Raw genomic sequence first — 26,886 nt, 5'->3', positions numbered from 1 at the left:
GTCACAACCTTCCAAACTGAATGTACTCCCTCCACCATGACCCTCTGGCTTCTGCAGGCAAGCCAATTCTGAATCCACCTGGCCAAACTTCCCTGGATCCCATGCCTTCTGACTTTCTGAATAAGCCTACTGTGTGGAAACTTGTCAAATGCCTTACTAAAATCCATGTAGATCACATCCACTACACTACCCTCATCTATATGCCTGGTCACCTCCTCAAAGAACTCTATCAGGCTTGTCGGACACAATCTGCCCTTCATAAAGCCATGCTGACTGTCCCTAATCAGAAAAAGATTCTCTAAATGCCCATAGATCCTATCTCTAAGAATCTTTTCCAACAGCTTTCCCACCACAGACGTAAGGCGCACTGGTCTATAATTACGCTGACTATCCCTACTACCTTTTTTGAACAAGGGGACAACATTCGCCTCCATCTATAAGAAATATTTTTGTGCCTACCACAGTCAAGGAAAGAAATTAATTGTAATGTCTTGCAAGTCATATCAATGCTGAATTTGTCAGGTAATATGCTGGAAAATCCAGCTACTTGGGCACAATGGTAATTTAGGGGTATCTGGTTATATATTATGTTCACCCAGCAAAGTTCACTTGGCCGACTAAGTGTGGAATAATTTCAACAAAGCTCAGGATTCCAAAACAGAGATTGCACATTGGAAGTAAGCAGTAGAAGAAACTCAATTTTTGTACTCAAGACAAGATGTACGTTGTGATAAGTAAAACCAATCTGATCTGAGATGCTGAATAAACAAAGTTGCTTTAAGAAACAGCAAATTTCCTAAATGGAAAATGGCTTTTTGCCATATCCACAATTACTTAAATTGCTTTGTTGGTGAAAATCTCCAACTTGAATCTAAATCTGAATCAGTCTGACATGGGTGAGGATTGAAAAGGCTAATCGTAACTGCTCAAAAGTCCTTTTCATTCAACACTGTTTACAGCAGGCATATTGCAGACTGTCCACTAACCTCAAGAACAATTTGCTCTGTTAAATTTTGTGAGCAGGTAGACTACATTAGTTGATAAAAGGAGCAATATGACTTAAGTGCCCCATCCATTGTAACTGGAAACAAACTAACATCACTCAATAGTTATTTATCTTTGATTTACAAGCCTATTCAATCATATTAATAAAAAATACATACTTATCCATTTTTTTCTGCACCAAATCCAGAAACTCATTGCAGTACACGATGTTGTCTGGAAGACCCACATTGAAAGCATGATCTTTGGCCATATGATTAAAGAGAGCTGCTCTGAATGTGTATTTAAAATAAAATAATAGAATTTTAAACATTTACTATGCAAACCCATGCTAACATTGAAAAGTTATATTTGTGTTCTGAGAGTGCAGGGTAACTTCTGAAATGAAAATCAAAAAGAAAAGTAAGCACTTGTTTATCTTACCTCGCTAAGCAGCCTATTGTGCAGCACCTTGTCAAAGGCCTTCTGAAAATCCAAGTAAATTACATCCACTAACTCTCCTTTGTCCATCCTGCCTATTTCCTCAAAGAATTCCAACATAATTTTTGGGCAAGAATTCCACTTGAAACCATGCTGACTTTGGCTTATTGTATCATGTGCCCCCAAGTACTCCAAAACCTCATCCCAATTAATGGATTCCAACAGCTTCCCAACCACTCAAATCAGGCTAACTGGCCTATATGCCATCTCATAGGCATTCTACAAATTCCCTCTTGGGATCCAGCACCAACCTGATTTTCCCAATCTACATGCATATTGAAATCCCCCATGACTACTACAACATTACCATTATTACATGCCTTTTCTAATTCTCATTGTAATTTGTATCCCACATCCTGGCCACTGTTCAGAAGACTGTATATAACTTTCTTGAGGGTTTTTTGTTTAAACCCTTACAGTTTCTTAACTCTACCCACAAGAATTCTGCATTTTCTGATCCTATATCACCTCCTCTTAAGGTGATATATAGGTGATTTCATTTTCTACCAACAGAGCAACCCCACCCCCTATGCCTACAAGCCTGGCCGTCATTTCAATACAATGTGCATCCTTGGATGTTAAGCTTTCAACTCTTGATTTTCTTTCAGCCATGACTCAGTGATGGCCACCACGTCGCATCTGCCAATCTCTAAACGAGCTATGTGACCATCTACCTTATTTCGTATACTGCGCGCATTCAAATATAACACCTTCAGTCCTGTATTCATCCCCTATTCGATTTTGCCCATATCAACTTAGTCCACTGATTGTAATATTGCTCAATCATTGGCCTGTTCTTCCTCACAGTATCACTTGAATACCAACTGCCCCATCCTCAGCTCTATCAGTCCAAATTAGTTTAAACCCTCCTCAACAGCTGTAGCAAACCTGCCCACAAGATTATTGGTCTCCTAAATTCAGGAGTAACCCATCCTTTTTGTACAGGTTAAACCTTCCCCAGGAGAGATCCCAATAATCCAGAAAGCTGAAACCTTGTCCCCTGCACCACTTCTTCAGCCACTCTTTCATCTATACAATCATCCTATTCCTGCCCTGTCTAACAGGTGGTACTGGGAATAATCCAGAGATTACTACCCTAGAGGTCATTCTCTTCAGAATCTTCCCTAACTCCCTATACTCACCGTACAAGCCCTCTTCCCCCTGTATCATTTGTGTCAATGTGCACTATAATCTCTGGCTGCTCACCTTCCCTCTTGAGAACCTTCTGCAGTTGCTCTGAACCATCCTGGACTCTAGCACCTGGGAAGGAACACACCATCCTAATGTCTTTGTTGTGGCCATTGAATCCCTTGTCTGTCTCTTTAACTCTCCTATCACTATCACTCTGCCTGACTTTAATGTTTCCTGCTGAACAATGGAGCTGGCCACAGTGCCACTCATCTGGCTGTTGCTGATGTGCTCCGATAGGTCAGCCCCCCACCCCCTCAGCAATATCCAAAGGGGTGACTTGTTGCTGAGGGCAATGGTCACAGAGGAATCCTGCATTGATTGCTTATTTCCCTTGCTTCTCTTGATGGTCATCCATCAGCTATCTGAAGCCTGCACCCTAGGTATTTCCACTTCAGTAAAAGTCTCATCAATGAGGTTTTCAATGTCCTGGATGACCTTGAAAGCTTCCTGCTCAAGCTCCAGTTCCTTGATCTTTTCAGTTAGGAGCTGCAGATTGTTAATTAGAACAGTCTGCAGCTCCTGTTAATCTGACTGGCAGGAGGCAATGAGTGAGGTTGCCGGTGACGAGTGGTGTTCTGCAGGAGTCATTATTGGGACCACTTCTTTTCACATTATACGCCAATGATTTGGATGATGAAATTGACAGTTTTGTGGTGAAGCTTGCAGAAGATACGAAGATAGGTGGAGGGTCAGGTTTGTGTTGAGGAAGCAGAGAGTCTGCAGAAGGACTTCAGTTGGGAGAACGAGCAAAGAAATGGCAGATGGAATATAGTGTAGGGAAGTGTATGGTCATGCACTTTGGTAGGAGAAATAAAAGTTAAGTCTATTTTCTAAATGGGGAGAAAATTTGAAATTATATATACAAAAGGACTTAGAAGTCCTTGTGCAGGATTCCCAAAAGGTTAACTTGTAGGTGAAGTCAGTGGGACGGAAGGCAAATACAATGTTAACATTCGTTCTGAGAGCACCAGAATATAAGAGCAAGGATGTAATACTGAGACTTTATAAGACATTGGTCAGATCACTCGGAGTATTGTAAGCAGTTTTGAGCCCCATATTTAAAAAAATATATGCTGATATTGGAGAGGGTTCAGAGGAGGTTCACTAGAATGATTCTGAGAATGAAAGGATTCACATATAAGGAGTGTATGATGATTCCAAGCCTGTACTCACCGGAGTTTAGCAGACAGAAGAGGGGATTCTCACTGAAACCTATCTAATATTAAAAGGCCTAGATAGAGTGGGTGTGGAAAAGATGCTGCCTACAAGGGGTGAGTCTAGGACCAGAATAGAACATCTATTTAGAACAGAGATGAGAAGGAATTTCTTTAGCCAAAGAGTGGTGAATCTATGGAATTCATTGCCACCGATGACTGTGGAGGCCAAGTGATTGAGTATATTTAAAGCAGAGGTTGATAGGTGCTTGATTAGTCAGTGTGTCAAAGGTCAGAGAGAGTCAGAGAGAGAAGGCAGGAGATTGGGGGTAAGAAGGATAATAAATCAGCCATGATGGAATGGGAGGGTTAGGGTTAGACTAACCCTCCGTGGAGTAGACTTGATGGGCTGAATGGCTTAATTCTGCTCCTATGTCTTATGGTCTTAGATTACCAGAAGTGAAATGCTTCATGAACATAATTTCAATGATCAGTTCTTGTTCTCAGAAATTGCTAATATCCAAAAGTTTTACAATACATTAACACCAAAAATGGACACATGTGCAAAGCATGTTTAAGTTTGCTTATTAAAAGAGAAGGTTGTGGGAGGTAGGAGTTAGGAAACCACAGCACCTGAGTATTTGAGGTTGAGGATTTCTAATGCAAGAGAAAAATAAATTAGAAGTATGTGGTGATTTATACATTATTGAAGGATTAGATTTGGTCTGAGAATTCTCTCAGTAAGATTGCTCTAGATCCATTATTTCATTTGGCAAGCAATTTAATAAATTTTCATTCAAAGCTTGGCTGTAAAAGGTTATCTGTGATAAAAATTCAGAAAGTTCATCTGAATCTTCCTCTAAGCCAGAAAAATATAACTGCCTTAGAAAATACATACCTGTTTCCTGCAAATTCTTCATTACAAAACATACAGATACGATAAAAATTGTTGTCATTCCTTTCCACCTGTTGCTGTTCCAATACTTCTTCCTGTGTAAAAGGAATAGAGTTAGGAAAACCAATCCTGCCCATGCGATTTTTATTATTAAGAACACTGAGCAAATCAGGTATATTACCTTATAAAATACTTACTTAATAAATTGTACATCCTGATAGATGATATTATGTAAAGAATACCCAAGAAAAGCAATACATCAGACTGTACTCAGAAAGATCTAACTCATAGAACAAAAGAACACAGCTTTAAGATAGGAAATGACTCGATGATTCATAAGTAAGAAACAGGCATCAAAGAGTAACAGAATGAAGATGGAAGAACACAATTTTGTTAAAGTTAAGTTTTGCAGGAACTCTGAAAATTAGGAGAAACAGTGAGGTGATGGGGTGGTGCTAGTTGACAATGAGGGCTTCAAATGTTAGGTGCATATTGGTAAAGGCTGGAGTATCACCATAAAGTGGAGGGCAGGAACTGTGTAGTGGATGATAAAGGTGGCCAGAATCAGAGGACAGGACGGAACAGAAATAGAAGTTGGACTGGTGGAAATTGAAGGGATACAAGACAGGAGAGAGCAGTGAAAGTATTCCGATGATGGGTAATGAACAGCAAGTGAGAATAAATGTGATAGGAGGAGTTCCAAGTAAGTTGCAAATCTTGGAAGGCAAGCCAAGAAGATCAATCAAGATAAAGAGTCTGAAGTAATTCAAATTGAAGCCAAACATTGTAAAAGTGGTAGAGTGAGACAATAGTTATACAGTGCTATAGAAATGGACAAAATGATAGGTTTCAAGCACAACTGGGTATTACAACAGTTCACTTAGTCTCGAGTTAATCTGATAAAGGCAGGTGAAATAGATTTGTTTTCAGATGTTCAATTTGAAGAAAACTGATAACTTGATTTTTGGATATGGTCTAATTACACTCATACTTAAAATTGTGCTATCAATCTAGGGGTAGAAATGTGGTATTTCAGATGATGTTGGCAATGGGCAGAAATACTAGAAGATCATTAGAAGGCATCTCATGGCAACAGATCAGGAACAGGAGCAGAAATTGTATTTAGCGCAAGTGGTTCTCTGTCGAAACAGATGGAATGGAACTAAGCAAACATGTATGGTAAGGTTAAAAAGGGCAAATAAGCTATGATCAAACAGACTGAAATTAAAACTGTTAGAGTATTAAATTTTGATATGATGTTCAAAAATATAAAAAATAGTGAGTTTAATCTAGGATTAGACAAAATGGATACTGATGATCAGTGTGAACTTCATGAGTAAAAGTGTTTGTTTCCATGCTGCGTTTTGCTCTGTGACTCAATGGTGGATTTTGCTTCTATTACTGTTCATAGCAAGGTCCTACATGACTACACCTCTCTGCATTAAGTTAAAATGCTAGATTCTCACATATTTCTTTGACTGGCCTTTCGATATGTGCTCGTTGAAGTGTTTTTTATTCTTCCATCTCATCAAATATTGTATAACTTTATGCCGCTCCTTTAAATTTCTGGTGAAAAGCAGCACATTTGATCTAATCCCTGACACGGAAATATTTTTCAGCTTGATATTCCTTCCAAAGTTCAAGAAAATTAAAGTTTGAAGGATTATGCTTTCAGCGGAGGATGGTGTTCCCACAGAGAGTCATTTTGAAGTTCAGAAGATAAAAACAATTGCATGTTGTGGAGTGAGGGGAGATGTCAGGCTATGAATAGAGGAAACGGCAGGTGTGAGAGGAGATAAGTCCATTAAATGTGGAATAGAGGTGAAATGGAAAATAATGGATTCTAGAAAATTAGAGAGAAACGGGAGAACTGAAGTACCCGTGTGAATAGCGTCTATAAGATGATGTCTAATAAGTCCAGATGCAAGATTTAAGTGAGGAAGGTCTTTTATTTTTGGAGGGTTATTTGAAATATTCTTCAACTTCTAAAATAATTCTGACATAGTTTGATAAATGAAAGTACAGTAAAGTAGTATTTTAAGGTTTGGATTTAAGGAAAGAGGAATAAAATCTGCATTTATCAGTAATACCCACATCTTCTGAATGAATAAAATATATTTTGCAAACATGTGACAGCATTGTGTAAAGCACAACCAGTTAACTTGACCTTGCGTTCAGGGACAATCCTGAGTGCAGACAGCAGAGGCACTAAGACAACTCGGATCACCACCAGTTCATAGATGGTATATGGTATATTTTGAAAGTTAACCAAATAAATAATATTACACTAAATCTGGTGAGTTCCAAATTATGATATTTCATCACTGCAAACAGGCCATACTTAGTGAATTTTGCATTATATAAGAACATAAAAACATAAGGAATAAGAGTAGGAGTAGGACACCTGGCCTGCCAAGCTTCCTCCGCTATTCAATAAGATCATGGCTGATCTAGCCATGGACTCATCTCCACCTGCCTTTTCCCCAAGACCTTTAATTCCCCAACAATGCAAAAATCTATCCAGCCTTGTCTTAAATATATGAACTGAGGTAGCCTCTACTGCTTCTCTGAGCAGAGAATTCCACAGATTCACCACCCTCTGGTTAAAGCAGTTCCTCCTCATCTCCATCCTAAATCTACTCCGCCGAATCTTGAGGCTATGTCCCCTAGTTCAAGACTCATCTATCAGTAGAAACAACCTTCCTATCTCTATCTTATATAACCCTTTCATAATTTTATATGCTTCTATAAGATCTCCTCTCATTGTGCTGAATTCCAGCGAGTACAGTCTCACGTAACTCAATCTCTCCTCATAGTGTAATCCCTTCATCTCTGGAATCAAACTGGTGAACCTGCTCTGCAGTGCCTCCAAAGCCAGTAGATCCTTCCTCAGGTAAGGAAACAGAACTGCACGCAGGATTCCAGGTACGGCCTCACCAGTACCCTGCAGTATAACCTCCCTGCTCTTAAATTCAATCCCTCTAGCAATGAAGCCAAACATCCCATATGCCTTCTTGATAGCCTGCTGCACCTGCAAACCAACCTTTTGTGATTCATGCACAAGCACTCCCAAGTCCCTCTGCACACCAGCATGCTGCAGTTTTTTTTTACCATCTAAGTAATTATTTGCCCTTCCATTTTTCCTTCCAAAGTGGATGACGTTTCATTTACCAACATTGTACTCCATCTGCCAGGCCCTTGCCCACTCACTTAACCTATCTATATCTCTCTGCAGACTTTCCATATCCTCTGCACAATTTACTTTTCCACTCAATTTAGTATCATCAGCAAACTTGGATGCACTAGACTCGGTCCCGTCTTCTAGATCGTTAATATATATCGTGAACAGTTGTGGGCCCAGCACTGACCACTGTGGCACACCGCTCTCCACTCATTGCCAAGCAGAGTAACGCACATGTATCCCAACTCTCTGTTTTCTGTTACTTAACCAATCCTCTATCCATGATAATACATCACACCCAACTCTATGCATCCTTATCTTATGGATAACTCTTTTATATGGCACCTTATCGAATGTCTTCTGGAAATCCAAGTCAATAACGTCCACCTGTTCCCCTCTATAAACTGTGCTTGTTATATCCTCAAAGAACTCCAGTAAGTTTGTCAAACAGGACCTGCCTTTGCTGAATCCGTGCAGCGTCTGCCTGACGGATCGATTTCTTTCTAGATGCCTCACTATTTCTTCTTTAATGATAGCTTCAAGCACTTTAGCAACCAGATGTTAAACTAACTGGCCTATAGTTACCTGCCTTTTGCCTACATCCTTTTTTGAACAGTGGGATGACATTTGCCATCTTCCAATCCGCCAGTACCTGCCCAGAGTTGAGGGAAATTTGGTAAATTATCACCAAAGCCTCTACTATAACCGCTGCCATTTCTTTCAGTACCCTGCTGCATTCCATCAGGACCAGGAGACTTATCTATCCTTCAGGCCCACAAGTTTGCTCAGCACTACCTCTTTAGTAAAAGCTATTGTATCGAGGTCCTCATCTCCCATTACATTCATAACATTTCTCTTTGGCATGTTCAACATGTCCTCCACCATGAAGACCGGCTCAAAATAGCCATTCAAAGCCTTTGCCATTTCCACATTACCCAATATCAATTCCCCCTTCTTGTCCTTCAAGGGACCCACGTATTTTTGGTAATGAAATTAACTGCAGTTCAACTTTGTTTAAAATTCAAAATTCAACTCAAAAGATTTCATTCTGAAGACTATGGCAATGACTAAATATTTCAATAGAATCTTTCTGTCATCATAAGTGGCAAAGTTGCAATTATTTATGCTCACATCAGTTACCAAGCTGAGATAAGGAGAGAGAATTAAAAACAAGTTTACTGACCTCACCCAACATCTGCATGCTAGGACAGCACAGTCCCAATTTGAGGGATACTGTACAAAATGTGGGCTGAGTTTAGAAACTGGGTTACATTCAAGTTCAAGGTTAACTATCATTCAAACATGCAGCATTCAAAAATACAGCCAAACAAAACAGCATTCCTCTGGGGCCAAGATGCAAAACATAGTCATACAACTCAAGGCACATAAAGTCAAGTCAAGTCACTTTTTATTGTCATTTCGACCATAACTGCTGGTACAGTACACAGTAAAAACGAGACAATGTTTTTTCAGGACCATGGTATTACATGACACAGTACAAAAACTAGGCTGAGCGACGTAAAAAACAACACAGAAAAAAACTACACTAGACTACAGACCTACCCAGGACTGCATAAAGTGCACAAAACAGTGCAGGCATTACAATAAATAATAAACAAGCCAATAGGGCAGTAAGGTGTCAGTCCAGGCTGTGGGTATTGAGGAATCTGATAGCTTGGGGGAAGAAACTGTTACATAGTCCAGTCGTGAGAGCCCGAATGCTTCGGTGCCTTTTCCCAGATGGTAGGAGGGAAAAGAGATTGTATGAGGGGTGCGTGGGGTCCTTCATAATGCTGTTTGCTTTGCAGATGCAGTGTGTAGTGTAAATGTCTGTAATGGCGGGAAGAGAGACCCCGATGATCTTCTCATCCGACCTACTATCCGCTGCAGGGTCTTGCGATCCGAGATGGTGCAATTTCTGAACCAGGCAGTGATGCAGCTGCTCAGGATACTCTCAATACAACCCCTGTAGAATGTGATGAGGATGGGGGGGGGGGGGGGGGGGGGGGGAGATGGACTTTCCTCAGCCTTCACAGAAAGTAGAGATGCTGCTGGGCTTTCTTCGCTATGCAGCTGGTGTTGAGGGACTAGGTGAGATTCTCCGCCAGGTGAACACCAAGAAATCTGGTGCTCTTAACGATCTCTACCGAGGAGCAGTCGATGTTCAGCGGGGGAGTGGTCGTTCCGTGCCCTCCTGAAGTCAACAACCATCTCTTTTGTTTTGTTCACATTCAGAGACAGGTTGTTGGCTCTGTACCAGTCCGTTAGCCACTGCACCTCCTCTCTGTAAGCTGACTCGTCGTTCTTGCTGATGAGACCCACCACGGTCGTGTCATCGGCGAACTTGATGATGTGGTTTGAGCTGTGTGTTGCAGCACAGTCGTGGGTCAGCAGAGTGAACAGCAGTGGACTGAGCACACAGCCCTGGGGAGCCCTCGTGCTCAGTGTGATGGTGTTAGAGATGCTGCTCCTGATCCGGACTGACTGAGGTCTCCCAGTCAGGAAGACTAGGATCCAGTTGCAGAGGGAGGTGTTCAGGCCCAGTGGGCTCAGCTTTCCAATTGGTTTCTGAGGGATGATGGTGTTGAATGCTGAACTGAAGTCTATGAACAGCATTCGAACTCATGTGTTTTTTTTTATCCAGGTGGGTTGGGCCAGGTGGAGGGTGATGGCAATGGCGTCGTCTGTTGAGCGGTTGCAATGGTACGCAAACTGCAGGGGGTCCAGTGAGGGGGGGCAGTAGGGTCTTGATATGCCTCATGACGAGCCTCTCGAAGCACTTCATGATGATGGATGTGAGTGCAACAGGGCTGTAGTCATTTAGGCAGGACACTGAAGACTTCTTCGGCACGGGGACGATGGTAGCGGCCTTGAAGCACGTTGGAACGGTGGCGCTACTCAGGGAGATGTTGAAGATGTCAGTGAGAACATCTGCTAGCTGGTCTGCACATCCTCTGAGCACTCTACCAGGGATGTTGTCTGGTCCAGCAGCCTTTCGTGGGTTGACCACGAAAACACATATAATTATCATTGCAGTAAACATATAGTCACACACAAAAAAAATATAGCCCAAGTCCCTGAGTACCTTGTCCTGTAAATTGGTGGTGCATCGGATATTGTCTGTCACAACGAGCACGCAGCAGTCCAATCATCACATGCTAGTGCATCCGCAGATGAATACTAGTCAGCATGTCTTCTACCAAGTGAGCACCGGAGGGCAGCACTGACAGGAGGACCCAGCCCTCATCACAGTATTAACACATGCTGCCCCACATTGCCTCGGTCTTTTCTTCCCTGCTGGATGGCTGCACGAGGCACTGGTCTGCACAATAAGTGCAGCTCAATAAATGTTACCAATAAATGTCCAACAGGATCTTGTGATCAAAAGAAAAAATGTCCAAGACAATCATTTGCACCATTTGTTGAACTGTGCACTGCTTTGGACAGCCAGCAACATGGTACACAAGTCAGCTCCACCACTATCAAGCAACTCCCTAGAGAGGTAGACCTGCAGTACTTGACATTTTTAATATCCAGCAGTGTTTAGCAATTGTAAAAAGATGTAAATGACAAACAATTACACTGTTTTGACACAGAGAGGCCACTGGGACTGAGTGCGCCACCATCTAACCAGGAGTGGGTAATCCAACAGCTCCTTTGGTCCTTAGCATCAGAATGTTGATCCACTGTTCAAAAGTGCAGTGCTCTACCACTAATTCAATTCTGAGAGAGTACAGCATCATTTCAAGTACTTTTCTTGATGGACTAAAGCCAAAGAATCGTGGCCTAAATTAGAAGGGCCAAAGGGCCTCCTTCTACATCATAGGAAATATCCAAAGTAGTAGAGAAGCTGCATTGTTCACTTGATAACAATAACAGCAGTTAATACATTGTTACAAGCAACTCTTGGGTGCATTATAAGTTATTACATAAATGCCTTTTTGGACATGCAGCTAAGTCATCTGTATGTCAGTAGGTGCCACTACCACCTTGGAGCCAAAAGGTTGCCAGAACATGCAACAAACTGAGCATTATCTAGGCTAAAAGTAAGTGTAATACTGAAGCTCTGCTGGCTTTCTTAGGTGGATACCAAAGTCCAATGTACAACATCTATGAAAATTCGGGTAGCTTTGGCCAATATTTTGTCCCTAAATTAACAACACTAAAACATATGATCTGATCATTTGTACAAATTAGCCACTGTGTTTCCCTCATAACACTACCGTACTTCAGAGATATTCCACCTGCTGTGAAGTGCTTCACGGCACCCTGAGAAGAGCACTGACAATGCCATAAAAGTAGAAGATGCTTCCCTGATTGTATTTATACTATTTCTGAAAAGTTCCAAGATACTAATGAAAATCTCATGTTTTGTGAGTTGTGTTTCCACATTCCTATTCCCTATCCACAATGGAGCATGTGATTTTTAATCAGACCACAAACTTCAGGTCCAAAACCTAATGGATAACAGGAAATTCCTGTTATTCTGTGCTAGACATAAACAATTTGATTGAGAAATTGTTAGTTTGCTATGATGGAATGTCTCATTGTAATAAAAAAACAAAGTTACTGATTCTTACATTTTAAAATGATAGAAAGATGTAGTTTATTTTTAAAAGTTTAAGTTCATACGTGCTCCTCTACATTTTAACACAAGTTCTTACAACTGCCTCTGAACTAAAAACGGTAGCTTTGAGTTGAGTTGGAGTGCACCCAACACTTACTATAAGTATCACATGCTCATAAAGTCTGATTATAAATCTCCACAAATGCTTCCAATTCGAAGATTATGGTTTTTTTCACACTCAAATTCTAATTGTTGTAGAATACACTTTCTGGTGCTACTTGGACACGTCTTTAGTGATGAACCCGGGGTCGTTAGGTGTTTTGGGTCTTTAATCATCAGACACCCTCGCTCAGGCGACCCAGCCGGGGGGTGATCAGCCCCCAACTTGTGTCCGAGTGGCGCACTAATCCACGGATCCGCCCCCCTCCAGATCCACAGCCACCGCAAGGCCTTTACAGCAGCCTCCAGAATGTTCTTGGTGGCTCTTCTGCACGGCAGTCCTTTTATTCCAAGGAGTTTAAGAGTCCGCTGTAATGAATGGCCGGCAAAGCCCCGGCACCCAGCTTCGACTGGCTCACAGCGAGCTCTCCAGCCATTGCTCCAGCGTTCTGCAGCAAGATCTGTGTATCGTTGGCCCCTTCAATCCAGTCTTCCCAGCGTAAGTTCCAGCAGGACCACTTGCTTTGTAGACTCTGATATTAACACCATGTCCGGGCGGAGCGGAGTAGCTGCGATGTTCTCTGGGAACTTGAGCTGCCTCCCTAGGTCGACTTTGAGCTGCCAGTCTCGTGACACACACAGCTCGAACCACATCATCAAGTTCGCCGATGACACAACCGTGGTGGGCGCCTTGTTCGTACATGTCGACCATCCTACTGTATTGTTCTTCCTCCACTTCTGCTCGTATCTTGTCCTGAACCAGTTGACGCTTCTTCTTTCTGTGGGTTTTGTCGTAGCGTGGTTTTTTTTACACTCAAATTCTAAGAATTAGTATCAAGGATTTAAGGTAACAAACAATAGGACTGGGGGGGGGGGGAAATTAGATCACCACGGGTATCTGAAAAACACTGCACTCATTGGGGTATTATAAATTTCACCACACTTTAGGCAGAGTCCACAATAGCCCACAAAAAGGCACTTTGTCTAAATAACTATTCGTTGGTTTGTATGGTCTTCATTGCCTCCTGTACTTGAAGATTCTTTTGATCAAACAGAAGTTACAATATACTTTTTATATTTTGTGTAACATAAAATCAACTAGCAATTGTTTTGCAGGCAATCAATAAATGTGGGAATGAGGCTACAAAAAGACAGATAGAACAAAACCACGGTTAATAACAAAGAGATGGCAGAGAGAACAAATCATTACTTTGCTTTGATGTGTACCTAGGAAGGAAACATGATGGATGAGCAGTCAAGAGGCGAGAGAGAATGCACCGATTTACAAAGTTGATACCAGAAATGTGTATCAGGAAAAACAAACAGGATCTCTTTTCATCTGAGAAAAGTAGCTGAAAGGTGACCTAAGAGGTATTTAAGGAAAAGTTCTGACAGAGTGCGTAGATAGAATGCTTCCACTTATGAGAATAAGCATAACAAAGGCCAAAAATATAAAGAAATCTAATGGGGAATTCCCTCCAAAAGGACCACAACCTTGTCGTGGTTTGGATGTTTGTGTGGCCCAATAACCTGGAGAGCTATGCTGGCTGGAGTCAGGGTTTTGTTCTTTGGCCCTTGGTGGGGTCACCCGTGCCAAACAGGTCAAAGGTTAGAGGCCAGACTAAGTGTGGTCCACCGATCCTCCAGGTTCAGGCGTTCAGCTCAGGGTTAACAACTCTGACTTGTCAAACAAAACTTATGGAAACTGCAATTAAGAATCCTTCTATATCTGTGTGCAACAGTATTCCTGAGTCTCCACCCGGAACTTGTATGACTGACAGTAAACCTTGAGGAAGCTACTGACTTGAACAAAGAAACCATGAATGCTGTCAGAGATGGAGGACCTTCACTGCTGCCAGCAGCATAATTGGCAAAAGAAGAATAGGAAATTGAGGAAAAATAAACCTTCCTTAACTGAACATGGATGAAAAGGTAGAACTCACTAACATAATACATTGTATAGATGTATTAAAGAGGGCAAGTTGGAGGGAAGAGGGAATAAACCGTTGAGCTGATGAAGAAAAGGATCCAGGAACATTATACGAGCTGGCATTGACTGGATGGGCCAATAATCTATTTTGCACATCAATGTTGACTCTTATTTATTACGCAAACATGAGGAAATCTGCAGATGCCGGAAATTCAAACAACACACACAAAATGCTGGTGGAACACAGCAGACCAGGCAGCATCTATAAGGAGAAGCACTGTCGACGTTTAGGTTCTCTCTAGCTTATGTACACCTAACATATACACAGCCTAGGACATACAAACAAGCTGATGGGTAAGGTTTGCCAACTGCAATGGGGCTGCAGGCATCTCAGAAACATGGAAAACCTGCAGCACAATACAGGCCCTTTGGCCCACAATGCTGTGCCAAACATGTACTTACTTAGAAATTACCCAAGGTTACCTATAGCCCTCTATTTTTCTAAGCTCCATTTACCTATTAAAAAGTCTCTTATTAAAGTCTCTTAAAAGACCCTATTGTATTCGCCCCCACCACCATTGCCGCACCAGGCACTCACCACTCTCTGCATAAAAAGAACATACCCCTGACATCTCCTCCATAACTACTTCCAAGCACCTTAAAACTGTGCCCTTTCATCTTAGCCATTTCAGCCCTGGGAAAAAGCCTCTGACTATCACCATGATCAATGCCTCTCATCCTATACACCTCTATTAGGTCACCTCTCATCCTCTGTTGTGCCAAGGTCCCTCTAATCCTCCACACCTCCAAGAGTCTTACCATTAATACTATATTCTGCCAACATATTTGACCTACCAAAACGAACCACCTCACACTTATCTGGGTTGAACTCCATTTGCTACTTCTCAGCCCAGTTTTGCATCCTATCAATGTCCCACTGTAACCTCTGACAGCCCTCTACACTATCCACAACACCCCCAACCTTTCTGTCATCAGCAAATTTACTAACCGATCCCTCCATTTCCTCATCCAGGTCATTTATAAACATCACTAAGAGAAGGGTCCCAGAACAGAACCCTGAGGCACACCACTGGTCACCAACCTCCATGCAGAATATGACCCGTCTACAACCACTCTTTGCCTTCTGTAGCAAGCCAATTCTGGATCCACAAAGCAAGGTCCCCTTGGATCCCATGCCTCCTTACTTTCTCAATAAGCCTTGTATGGGATACCTTATCAAAAGCCTTGCTGAAATCCATGTACACTACATCTACTGCTCTACCTTCATCAATGTGTTTAGCTATATCCTAAAAATTCAATCAGGCTCATAAGGCACGACCATGCCTCTTCAAATGTTCATAATTCCTGCCTCTCAGGATCTTCTGCATCAGCTTACCAACCACTAAAGGCTATAACTTCCTGGGCTATCTCTACACCCATTCTTGAATAAGGGAATAACCGTCCAATCCTCCGGAACCTCTCCCATCCCCATTGATGATGCAAAGATCATTGCTAGAGGCTCAGCAATCTCTTCCCTCACCTCCCACAGTAGCCTGGGGTACATCTCATCTGGTCCCTGAGACTTATCCAACTTGATGCTTTCCAAAATCTCCAGTACCTCCTCTTTCTTAATGTTTACATGCTCAAGCTTTTCTGTCCATTGTAAGTCATCCCTACAATCACCAAGGTCCTTTTCTGTAATAAATACTGAAGCAAGGTATTCATTAAGTAACTCCACTACCTCCTCCGGTTCTATACACACTTTTCCACTGTTACATTTGACTGGTCCTATTCTCTCACGTCTTATCCTCTTGCTCTTCACTTACTTGTAGAATACCTTGCGGTTTCCCTTAATCCTGCTCGCCAAGGCCTTCTCATGGTCCCTTCTGGCTCTCCTAATTTCATTCTTTAGCTCTTTCCTGATAGCCTTATAATTTTCTAGATCTCTATCATTACCTAGTTTTTTGAACCTTTGGTAAGATTTTCTTTTCTTCTTGACGAGATTTTCAGCAGCCTTTGTGCACCATGGTTCCTGTATCCTACTATCCTTTCCCTGTCTCATTGGAATGTACCTATGCAGAACGCCATGCAAATATCCCCTGAACATTTGCCACATTTCTGCCGTACATTTCCCTGAGAACATCTGTTCCCAATTTATGCTCCCAAGTTCCTGCCTGATAGCTTCCTATTTCCCCATACTCAAATTAGTAAACGTTTTCCTGACTTGTCTGCTATCTCTCTCCAATACCATGGTAAAGGAGATAGAATTGTGATCACTATCTCCAAAATGCTCTCCCACTGAGAGACCTGACAGCTGACCAGATTCATTTCCCAATACCAGATCAAGTACAGCCTCTCCTCTTGTAGGTTTACCTACATATTGTGTCAGGAAACCTTCCTGAATACACCTAACAAACTCCACCCCATCTAAACCCCTTGCTCCTGGGAGATGCCAATCAATATTGGGGAAATTAAAATCTTCCATCATGACAACCCTGTTATTATTGCACCGTTCCAGAATCTGTCTCCCTATCTGCTCCTTGATGTCCCTGTACCTGTTGGATGGTCTAGAAAAAACATCCAGTAGAGTTGTTGACTCCTTCCTGTTTCTGACATCCACTCAGAGACTCATTAGACAATCCCTCCATGACTTTCTCCTTTTCTGCAGCCGTGACACTATCTCTAATCAGTAGTGCCACTCCCCCACCTCTTTTGCCTCCCTACCTTTTCTGAACCATCTAAAGCCTGGCTCTTTAAGTAACCACTCCTGCCCTTGAGCCATCCAAGTCTCTGTAATGGCTACAACACCATAGCTCAAAGTACTGATCCACGCTCTAAGCTCATCCGCTTCGTTCAGAATACTCCTTGCATTAAAATAGACACACCTCAAACCATTGGTCTGAGCGCATCCCTTCTCTATCACCTGCCTATCCTCCCTCTCACACTGCCTACAAGCTTCCTCTATATATTAGCCAACCGCCTCTTCCTCCCTCTCTCCAGTTCAGTTTCCACTCCCCAGCAATTCTAGTTGAAACTCTCCCCATTAGCCTTAACAAACCCCCTGCCAGAATATTGGTCACCCTTGGATTCAAGTTCAACCATCCTTATTGTACAGGTCATGCCTGCCCCAAAAGCAGTCCTAATGATCCAGAAATCTGAATCCCTGACCCCTGCTCCAATTCCTCAGCCACGCATTTATCCTCTACCTCACTCTATTCCTATACTCACTGTCGCGTGGCAAAGGCAGTAATCCTGAGATTACTAACCTTGTGGTCTTGCTTTTCAGCTTCCTTCCTAACCCCCTGTAGTCTGTTTTCAGGACCTCCACATACAACACGCTGGAGCAACTCAGCAGGTCGGGCAGCATCCGTGGAAACGAGCAGTCAACGTTTCGGGCCGAGACCCTTCGTCAGGACCAGTCCTGTGTTGCTTTGACCACAGCATCTGCAGTGTACTTAGTGTTTCAGGACCTCCTCCCTTTTCCTACCTATGATGTTGGTACCAATATGTACCATGGCCTCTGACTGTTCACCTTCCCACTTCAGGATATCTTGTGCAGGGTGGGAACACTGTGGCTATATTTGCAACTTGCAACCTGTTTCGAGTTAGACACCGTTCATAAGAATGGAACTTTTATATTTCACAAAAGTTCAAATGCACTAGCATCCAACTTCCCTGAATATTCCATCAAAAATCCAGAGTACTTAAAGAGGTGGCTGAAAACATTGTGGAGGCATTAGTAATGATCTTTCAAGAATCACTAGATTCTGGAATGGTTCTGGAAGACTGGAAAATTGCAAATGTCACCCCTCTCTTCAAGATGGGAGAGAGGCGGAAGAAAGGAAACTATATGCCAGTTAGTCTGACCTCAGTGGGTGAGAAGATATTGGAGTCAATTATTAAGGGTAAGTTCTGAGATACTTGGAGGCACATTATAAAATAAGCTGTTGTCAGCATGGTCACCTCGAGGGAAAATCTTGCCTCACAAATCTGTTGGAATTCTTTGAAGAAATAACAAGCAGGATAGACAAAGGAAAATCGGTTGATATCGCGTACTTTGATAGCCACACATGACGCTGCTTAACAAGCTATGAGCCCATGGTATTACAGAAAGATTCTAGCACAGAAAAAGCAGTAGCTGATTGGGAAGAGGCAAAGAGTGGGAATAAAGGGAGCCTTGTCTGACTGGCTACTGGTGACTAGTGGTGTTCCACAGGGGTCTGTTTTTGGACCAATTCTTTTTTCATTATATGTCAATGATTTGGATGGAATTGATGGCTTTGGAGCAACGTTTGCAGATGATATGAAGATAGCTGGAGGGGCAGGTCATTTTGAGGAAATAGACAGGCTACAGAAGGACTTAGACAGATTAGGAAAATGGGCAAAGAGCTGGCAGATGGAATATAGTGTCAGAAGTGAATGGCCATGCACTTTGCTAGAAGAAATGAAAGGACTGATTATTTTCTAACTGGAAAGAAAATACAAAATACTGAAAGCAAAGGGACTTAGGTAAAAAAGGCAAATGCAATGTTGAAACTTTATAAAGCAGTGGCAAGGCCTCACGGAGCACTGTGAGCAGGTTTGGGCCCCTTATAGAAAGGATATGCTGGAGAGAGTTCAGAGGAGGTTCACGAAAATGATTCCAGGGTTGAATTGCTTGTCATGTGAAGAGGATCTGATGGCTCTGAGCCTGTATTCACTAGAATTCTGAAGAATGAGGGGTGATCTCATTGAAAACTATCAAATGTTGAAAGGCCTTGATAGAGTCGATGTGGAGAGGATGTTTCCTATGGTAGGAGAATCTAAGAGCAGAGGACACAGCCTCAGAATACAGGATGATCCTTTTAGAACAGAGATGAGGAGGAATTTCTTTAGCCAGAATATCTGAAATTCTTAGCCACAGGCAGCTGTGGAGGCTGTCTTTATGTATATTTAGGCAGAGGTTGATAAGATTCTTGATTGGTCAGGGCATAAAGGGAAATCAAATCCTTAGAAAGAATGACATAAGATCAGAGATTTACAATTCTTAGATTTAGGGTAGTGCTAAAAAATGGAAAAGATAAAAAAATCCCTAAATGGAATTATATCCTCCAGCCAGGATGTGGGGGACAAATTACAACAGGAGAGAGAAAGGACATGTAAAAAGGGCAATGTTACAATAGTTATGGGGGATTTCAATATGCAGGTAGAATGGGAAAATCAAGTTGGTGCTGGATCCCAAGAGAAAGAATTTGTAGAATGCTTACAAGATGGCTTTTTAGAGCAGCTTGTGATTAAGCTCACTAGGGGCTGGATGTTGTGTAATGAACCAGTTTGATTAGGCAGCTTAGTGTAAACCCTTAGGAGGCAGTGATAATATGATACAATTCATCCTGCAGTTTCAGAGGGAGAAGCTAATATCAAATGCATCGGAATTACTACGCAGTATATGGAATAAGGTAGATGAACTTGCAGCAGAGTTGCAGATTGGCAGGTATGATGTAGGCATTACGGAATCATGGCTGAAAGATTATAGCTGGGAGCTTAATGTCCAAGGATATGCATTGTATCAAAAGGATAAGCAGAAGGTAGAGGGGTGGCGTTGCTCTGTTGGTAAAAAATGAAATCAAATCATTTGAAAGAGGTGACATAGGGTCAGAAGGTGCTGAATCATTGTGGGAGAGCTGGGAAACTGCAAGAGTAAAAAAAATCTAAAGGGAGTTGTGTACAGACCCCTAAACAGTAGTAAGGATGTGGTCTACAAATTACAACAGGAGATACAAAATGCATTCTAAAAGGGCAATTTTACAATAGTTATGGGGGATTTCAATCTGTAGGTAGATTGGGAAAATCAGTTTGGTGCAGGATTACAGGACGGGGAATTTTTTAGGGATACAGCGAGAAGGCAGGAGACTGGGGTGAGAGGAAAATTACAGCAGCCATGATGAATTGGCAGAGCAGACTTGATGGGCCAAACGGCCTAATTCTACTCCTGTATCTTATGGTCTTCTGGTCTACTACAGTGTAAAGGGAACAATGGAGGCATGAGAGAAGACCTGACTACAGTTGATCGGAAGGGCACACGAGCAGGGATGATGATAGAGCAACTGGAGTTTCTGGAAGCAATTTGGAAAATGTGGGAGCAGTTCGTCTCAAAGAAGCATTCTAAGGGGAGGATGAGGCAACCATGGCTGACAAGGGAAGTCAAAGAAAGCACAAAAACAAAAGAGAGTATATACAAAATAACAAGATTAGTGGGAAGCTAGAGGATTAGGAAGTTATTTAAAAACTCATAGAAAGGAACTAAAAAAGTAATAAATAAAGGAAAGATGTAATATGAAGGTAAGCTGGCTAATATAAAAGAGGATATCAAAAGTATTTTCAGTGCTGTGCAAAGGTCTTTGGCATATATATATATAGTTAGGGAGCTAAAGACGTTTGCACAATACTGAATAATTTTATGTATTGCGCTGTACTGCCACATCAAAAAGAAAAGCAATTTTCATGACATATCTGAGTGATGATAAACCTGATTCTGATATGGATCTGTCTCCACTGTGGACCGTGAGTGGGAAGGGTGTAAGGAGACTGGAGGAAGCAGGAAGCAACAAAGAGACATTTTGTAATGATCAGTAAATCAATTGTTTGGAATCAAGTGACCTTGCTTGGTGTCTCAGTGCTGGGTCTGTCTGCACTCGTGCCACTCCCCACCCTAGCGCCTGACCCAAACCCCTCCAGCAGTGCTCCACTCTTGCCATTCCCAACATCCATCTCTCCTGCCAGATATACAAACTCACTCACCAATTCACATTGACAAATACAGTACCGTGCAAAAGTCTTAGCTATGGATACAAAAATGCTGGAGAGGTAGTAATGGGTGTGAGAGAATGGCAGATAAACTCAATAAGAATTTTATGTCAGCCTTCACTGTGGAAGACACCAGCAGTACTCCAGAAATTCAAGAGTGTTAGAGTGCAGAAGTGAGTGTAGCTGCTATTACTAAAGAGAGGTGCTTGGGAAGCTGAAAGTTCTGAAGATAGACAAGTCACCTGGACAAGATTAACTACACCCCAGGGTTCTAAAAAAGTTCCTGAATAGATTGTGGAAATTAGTAGCTCTTTCAAGAATCACTAGATTCTGGAATGGTTCCGGACTATTGGAAAACTACAGAAGTCACTCCATTCTTTAAGGGAGGGAGGTAAAAGGTAAGAAATTTAAGGCCAGTTAGCCTAACTTCAGCGCTTGGCAAGATGTTAGAATCTATTATTAAGGATGAGGTTTCGGGCACATGATAAAATAGGCCAATGTTAGCATGGTTTCCTCAAGTGGAACTTTTGCCTGATAAGTCTTGTGGTAATCTTTGAGGAAATAACTGGCATAATAAACAAAGGAGAGTCAGTGCATTTTCAGAAGGCCTTTGACAAGGTGCTGCCCATGAAGATACTAAACAAGAGCCCAAGGTATTACAGGAAGGTTACTAGTCATAGAAAAGTACAGCACAGAACCCAGGCCTTTCAGCCCATCTAGTCCATGCTGAGACATTTAAACAGCCCAGTCCCAGTGACCTGCACCCAACATAGCCCTCCATGTGCCTATCCAAACTTCTCCTAAATGTTGAAAATGAGCTCGCATGCACCACTGACATGAAACTCTCACGACCTTCTGAGTGAAGAAGTTTCCCCTCATGTTCCCTTTAAACTTTTCAACTTTCACCCTTAACCCATGACTTCAACCTCCATGGAGAAAGCCTGCTTGCAATTACCTTATCTATACCCCTCCTGATTTTGTGTACCTCTATCAAATCTCCCCTCAGTCCTAACCTATTCAATCTTTCCTAATAACTCGAGTCCCCCAGTTGCAGAAACACCCTTGTAATTTTTTTCAGTACTCTTTCAACCTCACTTACGTCTTTCCTGTAGGTTGGTGACCAAAAGTGCACACAATACTCCAAATTAAGGCTCACCAGCATCTTATACAACATCAATATAACATCCCATCTCCTGTAGGTAATACCTACGTTTATGAAGGCCAATGTGCCAAAGCCTTTCTCAATGACCCCATCTACCTGTGACACCACTTTCAATGAATAACGGACCTTTTCAATCAAGATGATGCCATAACGTTCCCTCAGTCAACATCTTCCAGATAGCTCCCAAACATGTCTTTTTTATTTCTTTTACATGTGTTTTTCATATTAAATGTGTTTCTGTGATTCACAGTTTGGAGTTCATTTGAGTGATCCAGCACTTTCTTCGAGAAGATTCCGTGGCACTCAGATGGCCTTGATGCAAAGAAACTCTGAGACTGGTTGTACGCTGATGTTCGACTCCAATTCACCAGTTCAAGCGTTCATCAATCGCAGTCTAAAGCATCGAGGAAGATTCTGACATCGAGGCCAATGTGGAAGGTGAGCAAGAGTTCAGTGCTGACTGCTTTCCTTCTGATTGCTGCTGGAGAAGGAATCTGTGAGTGGCCTATCGCTGTGTGGCTTGCTGTGGCTGGTGGTAGGCCTCTCTGCCTTGTGTGGCATTCATCTCTTTGATGGATGTCAGTGATATCATAGGATGGTATCGTGGTTCTGCATTTATGGACTGGACTATTGCGTTTATGGACTTTGGACTGTTTCAGACTTATGGTTTTTTATATTCCGCGTTTTTTAATAACTGTTCCTTTTCAGTTTTGTTGTGTGAGGAGACATTCTTGGGGGTTGATGTTCTGTTGTGTTCGGCTAGCTTTTTTTTGTACAGGAGAGGGGTTGTTTTTTGGGGGTCGATGTTCCTGTTCCGTTTTGTGCAGGGAGGAGGGGGATCTGGGGGTTAATGATTAGGGTGTTTTTCTTTTTTGTGCGGGGGGCTGTAGTTGCTATGTAAACAACTTTCATGTTCTTTCTTTGTTTCGTGGCTATCTGGAGAAGACAAATTTCAGAGTTGTATATGGATACATGCTTTGATAATTTGAACCTGTATTTGCAGATCCCTTTGTTCTACGGCACTCCTCAGTCGCCTACCATTCACTGTGTAAGACCTACCCTAGTTGGTTCTCCCAATGTGCAACACCTCACACTTGTCTGCATTAAATTCCATCTGCCATTTTTCTAGCTTGTCCAGATCCTGCAAACTCTGATAGTCTTCCTTGCTGTCCACTTTACCCCTAATCTTGGTGTCAACTTCAAATTTGCTGATTCAGTTAACCACATTATCATCCAGATCATTTATATAGATGACAAACAACAAAGTACCCAGCACTGAACCCTGTGGCACTCCACCAGTCACAGAGACAACCATCTACTATCACTTTCTGTCTTCTCCCAATGTCTAATCCAATTTACTACCTCATCTTGAATGCCAAGTGAGTAAACAGTCTTGGCCAACCTCCCATGTGGGAGCTTGTCAACATGGACTTCACCAAGGCATTTGACAACATCTCATCCCTTGCCTTCATCAACTTTCCTGGTAACAACCTCGAAAAATTCTATAAGATTGGTTGGACACGACCTTCCTTGCACAAAGCCATGCTGACTATCCCTTATCATTCCTTGTCTATCTAAGTACTCATATATCTAGTCTCTTAGAATATCTTCCAATAACTTTCCCACTACTGATGTCAGGCTCACAGACCTATAGTTTCCTGTTTTTTTTTCTTAGAGACTTTCTTAAACAGCAGAACATTAGTTAGCCTCAATCCTCTGGTACCTCATCTGCTACTAAGTTTGGGTAGGTGCATGGATTTTTTTTTGAGTTTACTCAGGAGACAGACACAGATCTATAGAAGTGAGGCAAAGTAGCAGCAAGGTCATTGATTACAGGTTACAGAGGAGGAGGTGTTTAAGGCAAATTAGGGTGGATAAACCCCCAAGGCCTGACAAGGTGTTCCCTTGGACCCCGTGGGAGGCAAGTGCAGAAAATATAGGGGCCCCAGCAGAGATATTTAAATCATCCTTAGCGGCAACCAGAGCCTAGACTCTACAACTGGAGGTGATTGATAAGGGTAAAAGGGGAAATGTTTAAGGGGAACATGAGGGGAAACTTCTTCAGTTAGAGAAAGGTGAAAGTGTGAAATGAGCTACCAGCTTAAGTGGTGGATGTGATTGCGATTTCAACTTTCAAGAGAAATTTGACAGGTACATGGATGAGAGGGATATGGAGGTCTATGGTCCAGGTGCAAGCTGATGGCACTAGGCCAGGGGTGTCAAACTCATTTTAGGTCACGGGCTGGATTGAGCAAAATGCAGCTTCATGCGGGCTGGATCAGTCGGACGCGTGCGAACGCAGCTTTCGTTGCCTCCGTTTTTTCAGCCTGCTCTCATGTGTCTCAGTCTCTGCTATAACTACAAAGTGTTTCACTTTACAAATTCCATTTCTTATGAAGAAGACTGCCGAGCAAGACTGCCGAATAAACACTAAAAACCCTGAAAACCTGGTACCTGAATAAACTCAGCATTAGCCATATCATATGCCATAGGCGCTTCAATTACTGGGGCCAGCTTTAATAGTAATTAGATATTATCTTGCGGGCCAAAGATAATTCCACCGCAGGCCTTGAGTTTGACATATATGCACTAGGCAGTTCAAACAGTTGGATGGACCAACGAGCCTGTTTCTGCCCTGTAGTTTTCTATGACTAATTCTTGTTCAACTTATTAGATTGGAAGAACAAACAGCATTCATTTGACAATAATATTAGCTAGTGATTGCGCCAGGATAATTTTCTTATTTTCATGTGTTTCTTAATATAAATGCAAATTAAAGTACACTAAAATAATTGTTTAGGGATAACATTGCAGATTCACTACTCAGCTCAATCCTAATCATGCTATCTGTTGCTAGGCATGCGGTCATGCATATTACATCTAGAGTTTTCAATCTAACCTCTATTCCCCAGCTAGTATTCCTCCTTCACACATCTGCTTTCACTTACAACACAATAGTTAATGCTGCTGTCCTACATCTCCAGGGACCTGGGTTTGATCCTGATCGGTACTGGTATGGTGTTTCAACGTGATTCATTGAGTTTCTGCTGCATGCTTGGATTTCTCCCATATCTCAAATGATTTTCTTTAAATTTACTGATATTTTAATTGGCTGCAGCACATTACCCCTTGGTGTAGGTTAAGCGGGGAAAGAATCAATGGGAACATTATGGAGACAAGGAAGAAATAAGTTTCAGAATTATAGGGAAATCAGAAGGGCGAATGGGACTCCTGAGAACTGGCGTTGATCTAATTAGCAGAATAGCTTCCTTGTGTGTTGTAGTAAGTAATAAGAAATGACTTGCAAGCTGTAACCAACCTAGCTCTGAACAACAACAAGATGAATCCATCTGCCCGTTGTTGTGCCCTTTGTGCTGCAGACCACTTGATCAGGATACATCTGCAGATCTTCTATAGAATGTGGAATCAAATCAATTGAAGGGAAAAACAAATTCTTCTCATGCAGCTTGGATAAGTGATGAGGCATGTCTTGAATTGTCCAAGATCTTCAGTCACCTGTGCCGTAGACCAAGTTGCTTCTTCTCACTGTGCTTCTGGATTTAATGGTGCTCAGTTCAGCGCAGGATTCACTCAGCACGTGTGCTAATCGCAATGGAAAAGCATATGATATCCACAGGCCCACTACTTGTCAAAAACACCATTAAAATATGAGGACTGAAAACCTTTGACCAAACAAAACATGTAGTATTTTAAATTAAGCTTACACAATTCCCAACAAAGTCAAGGAATGGATTCTACTTCTGCTGGAGGTCAGAGTTGCTGCTCCAACAGAGAGTTTGCTGAGAAAACAATTCTAGCCATCAGACAACAATGTTTCTACTTTTCCACAAGCTACATAAAAGCAGTGTTCTTTCAAACAACCCTGAAGCGAAGGTTAGCTCCAAGGCCCATTCTCAGCATGGTACCTCAAACATGATACATGTGGTGAGTCACGGGAATTTGTTCTTCATCAGTTGTTTCACATTCCTTGTTCTAAAGATTACTTGCAGACACCTCCTGGTCAAGTAGACTTTGGCACTGAGGGATTCATAATGACCAAGTGGATTGAATAAGTTTGCTTGCAGAGGGAATGATTGTAGTTTACAAGTCACTAAGTGAAGACAGATGTTAGCTATGAGAAAGAACCAGATGAAGGAAGTCAAGTGGAGAGTTCTAAAAATGGTGTATACAAACATGATTACATTCAGTTGCCTCTGAATTGTATGTATAATGACCATCAGACAGGTGGGGATCATCAGCCTTGGTCAGCAGCCCACCTAGGAGAAGGAAAACTCTGATTTTAATCCTCCGCTGCCTTGTGGCCATACCCACCCATGGGAAAGGCTACGGGAGTAGGGCCCAAGAAAGAAATCCAGAGC

General features: G+C 42.1%; 1 protein-coding gene across 2 annotated transcripts in view; it reads right to left on the bottom strand.

The window, feature by feature from the left end:
• Window positions 1–26,886, bottom strand: part of znf277 (zinc finger protein 277) — a 69,009-nt gene that overhangs the window by 23,345 nt on the left and 18,778 nt on the right. For both annotated transcript variants that reach the window (XM_073059461.1, XM_073059463.1), the window contains exons 5-6: window positions 4,726–4,817; window positions 1,164–1,274 (exon numbers count right to left, since the gene is read on the bottom strand). In XM_073059461.1, the coding sequence (XP_072915562.1) occupies window positions 1,164–1,274; window positions 4,726–4,817 (203 nt within the window). The remainder of the gene's footprint in view (window positions 1–1,163; window positions 1,275–4,725; window positions 4,818–26,886) is intronic.

This window comes from Hemitrygon akajei, chromosome 10 (genome assembly GCF_048418815.1).
Source record: "Hemitrygon akajei chromosome 10, sHemAka1.3, whole genome shotgun sequence".
NCBI classification, from domain to species: domain Eukaryota; kingdom Metazoa; phylum Chordata; class Chondrichthyes; order Myliobatiformes; family Dasyatidae; genus Hemitrygon; species Hemitrygon akajei.
Note: the sequence above shows the minus strand (reverse complement) of the source record. Positions and strands in the feature narration are given on the sequence as shown.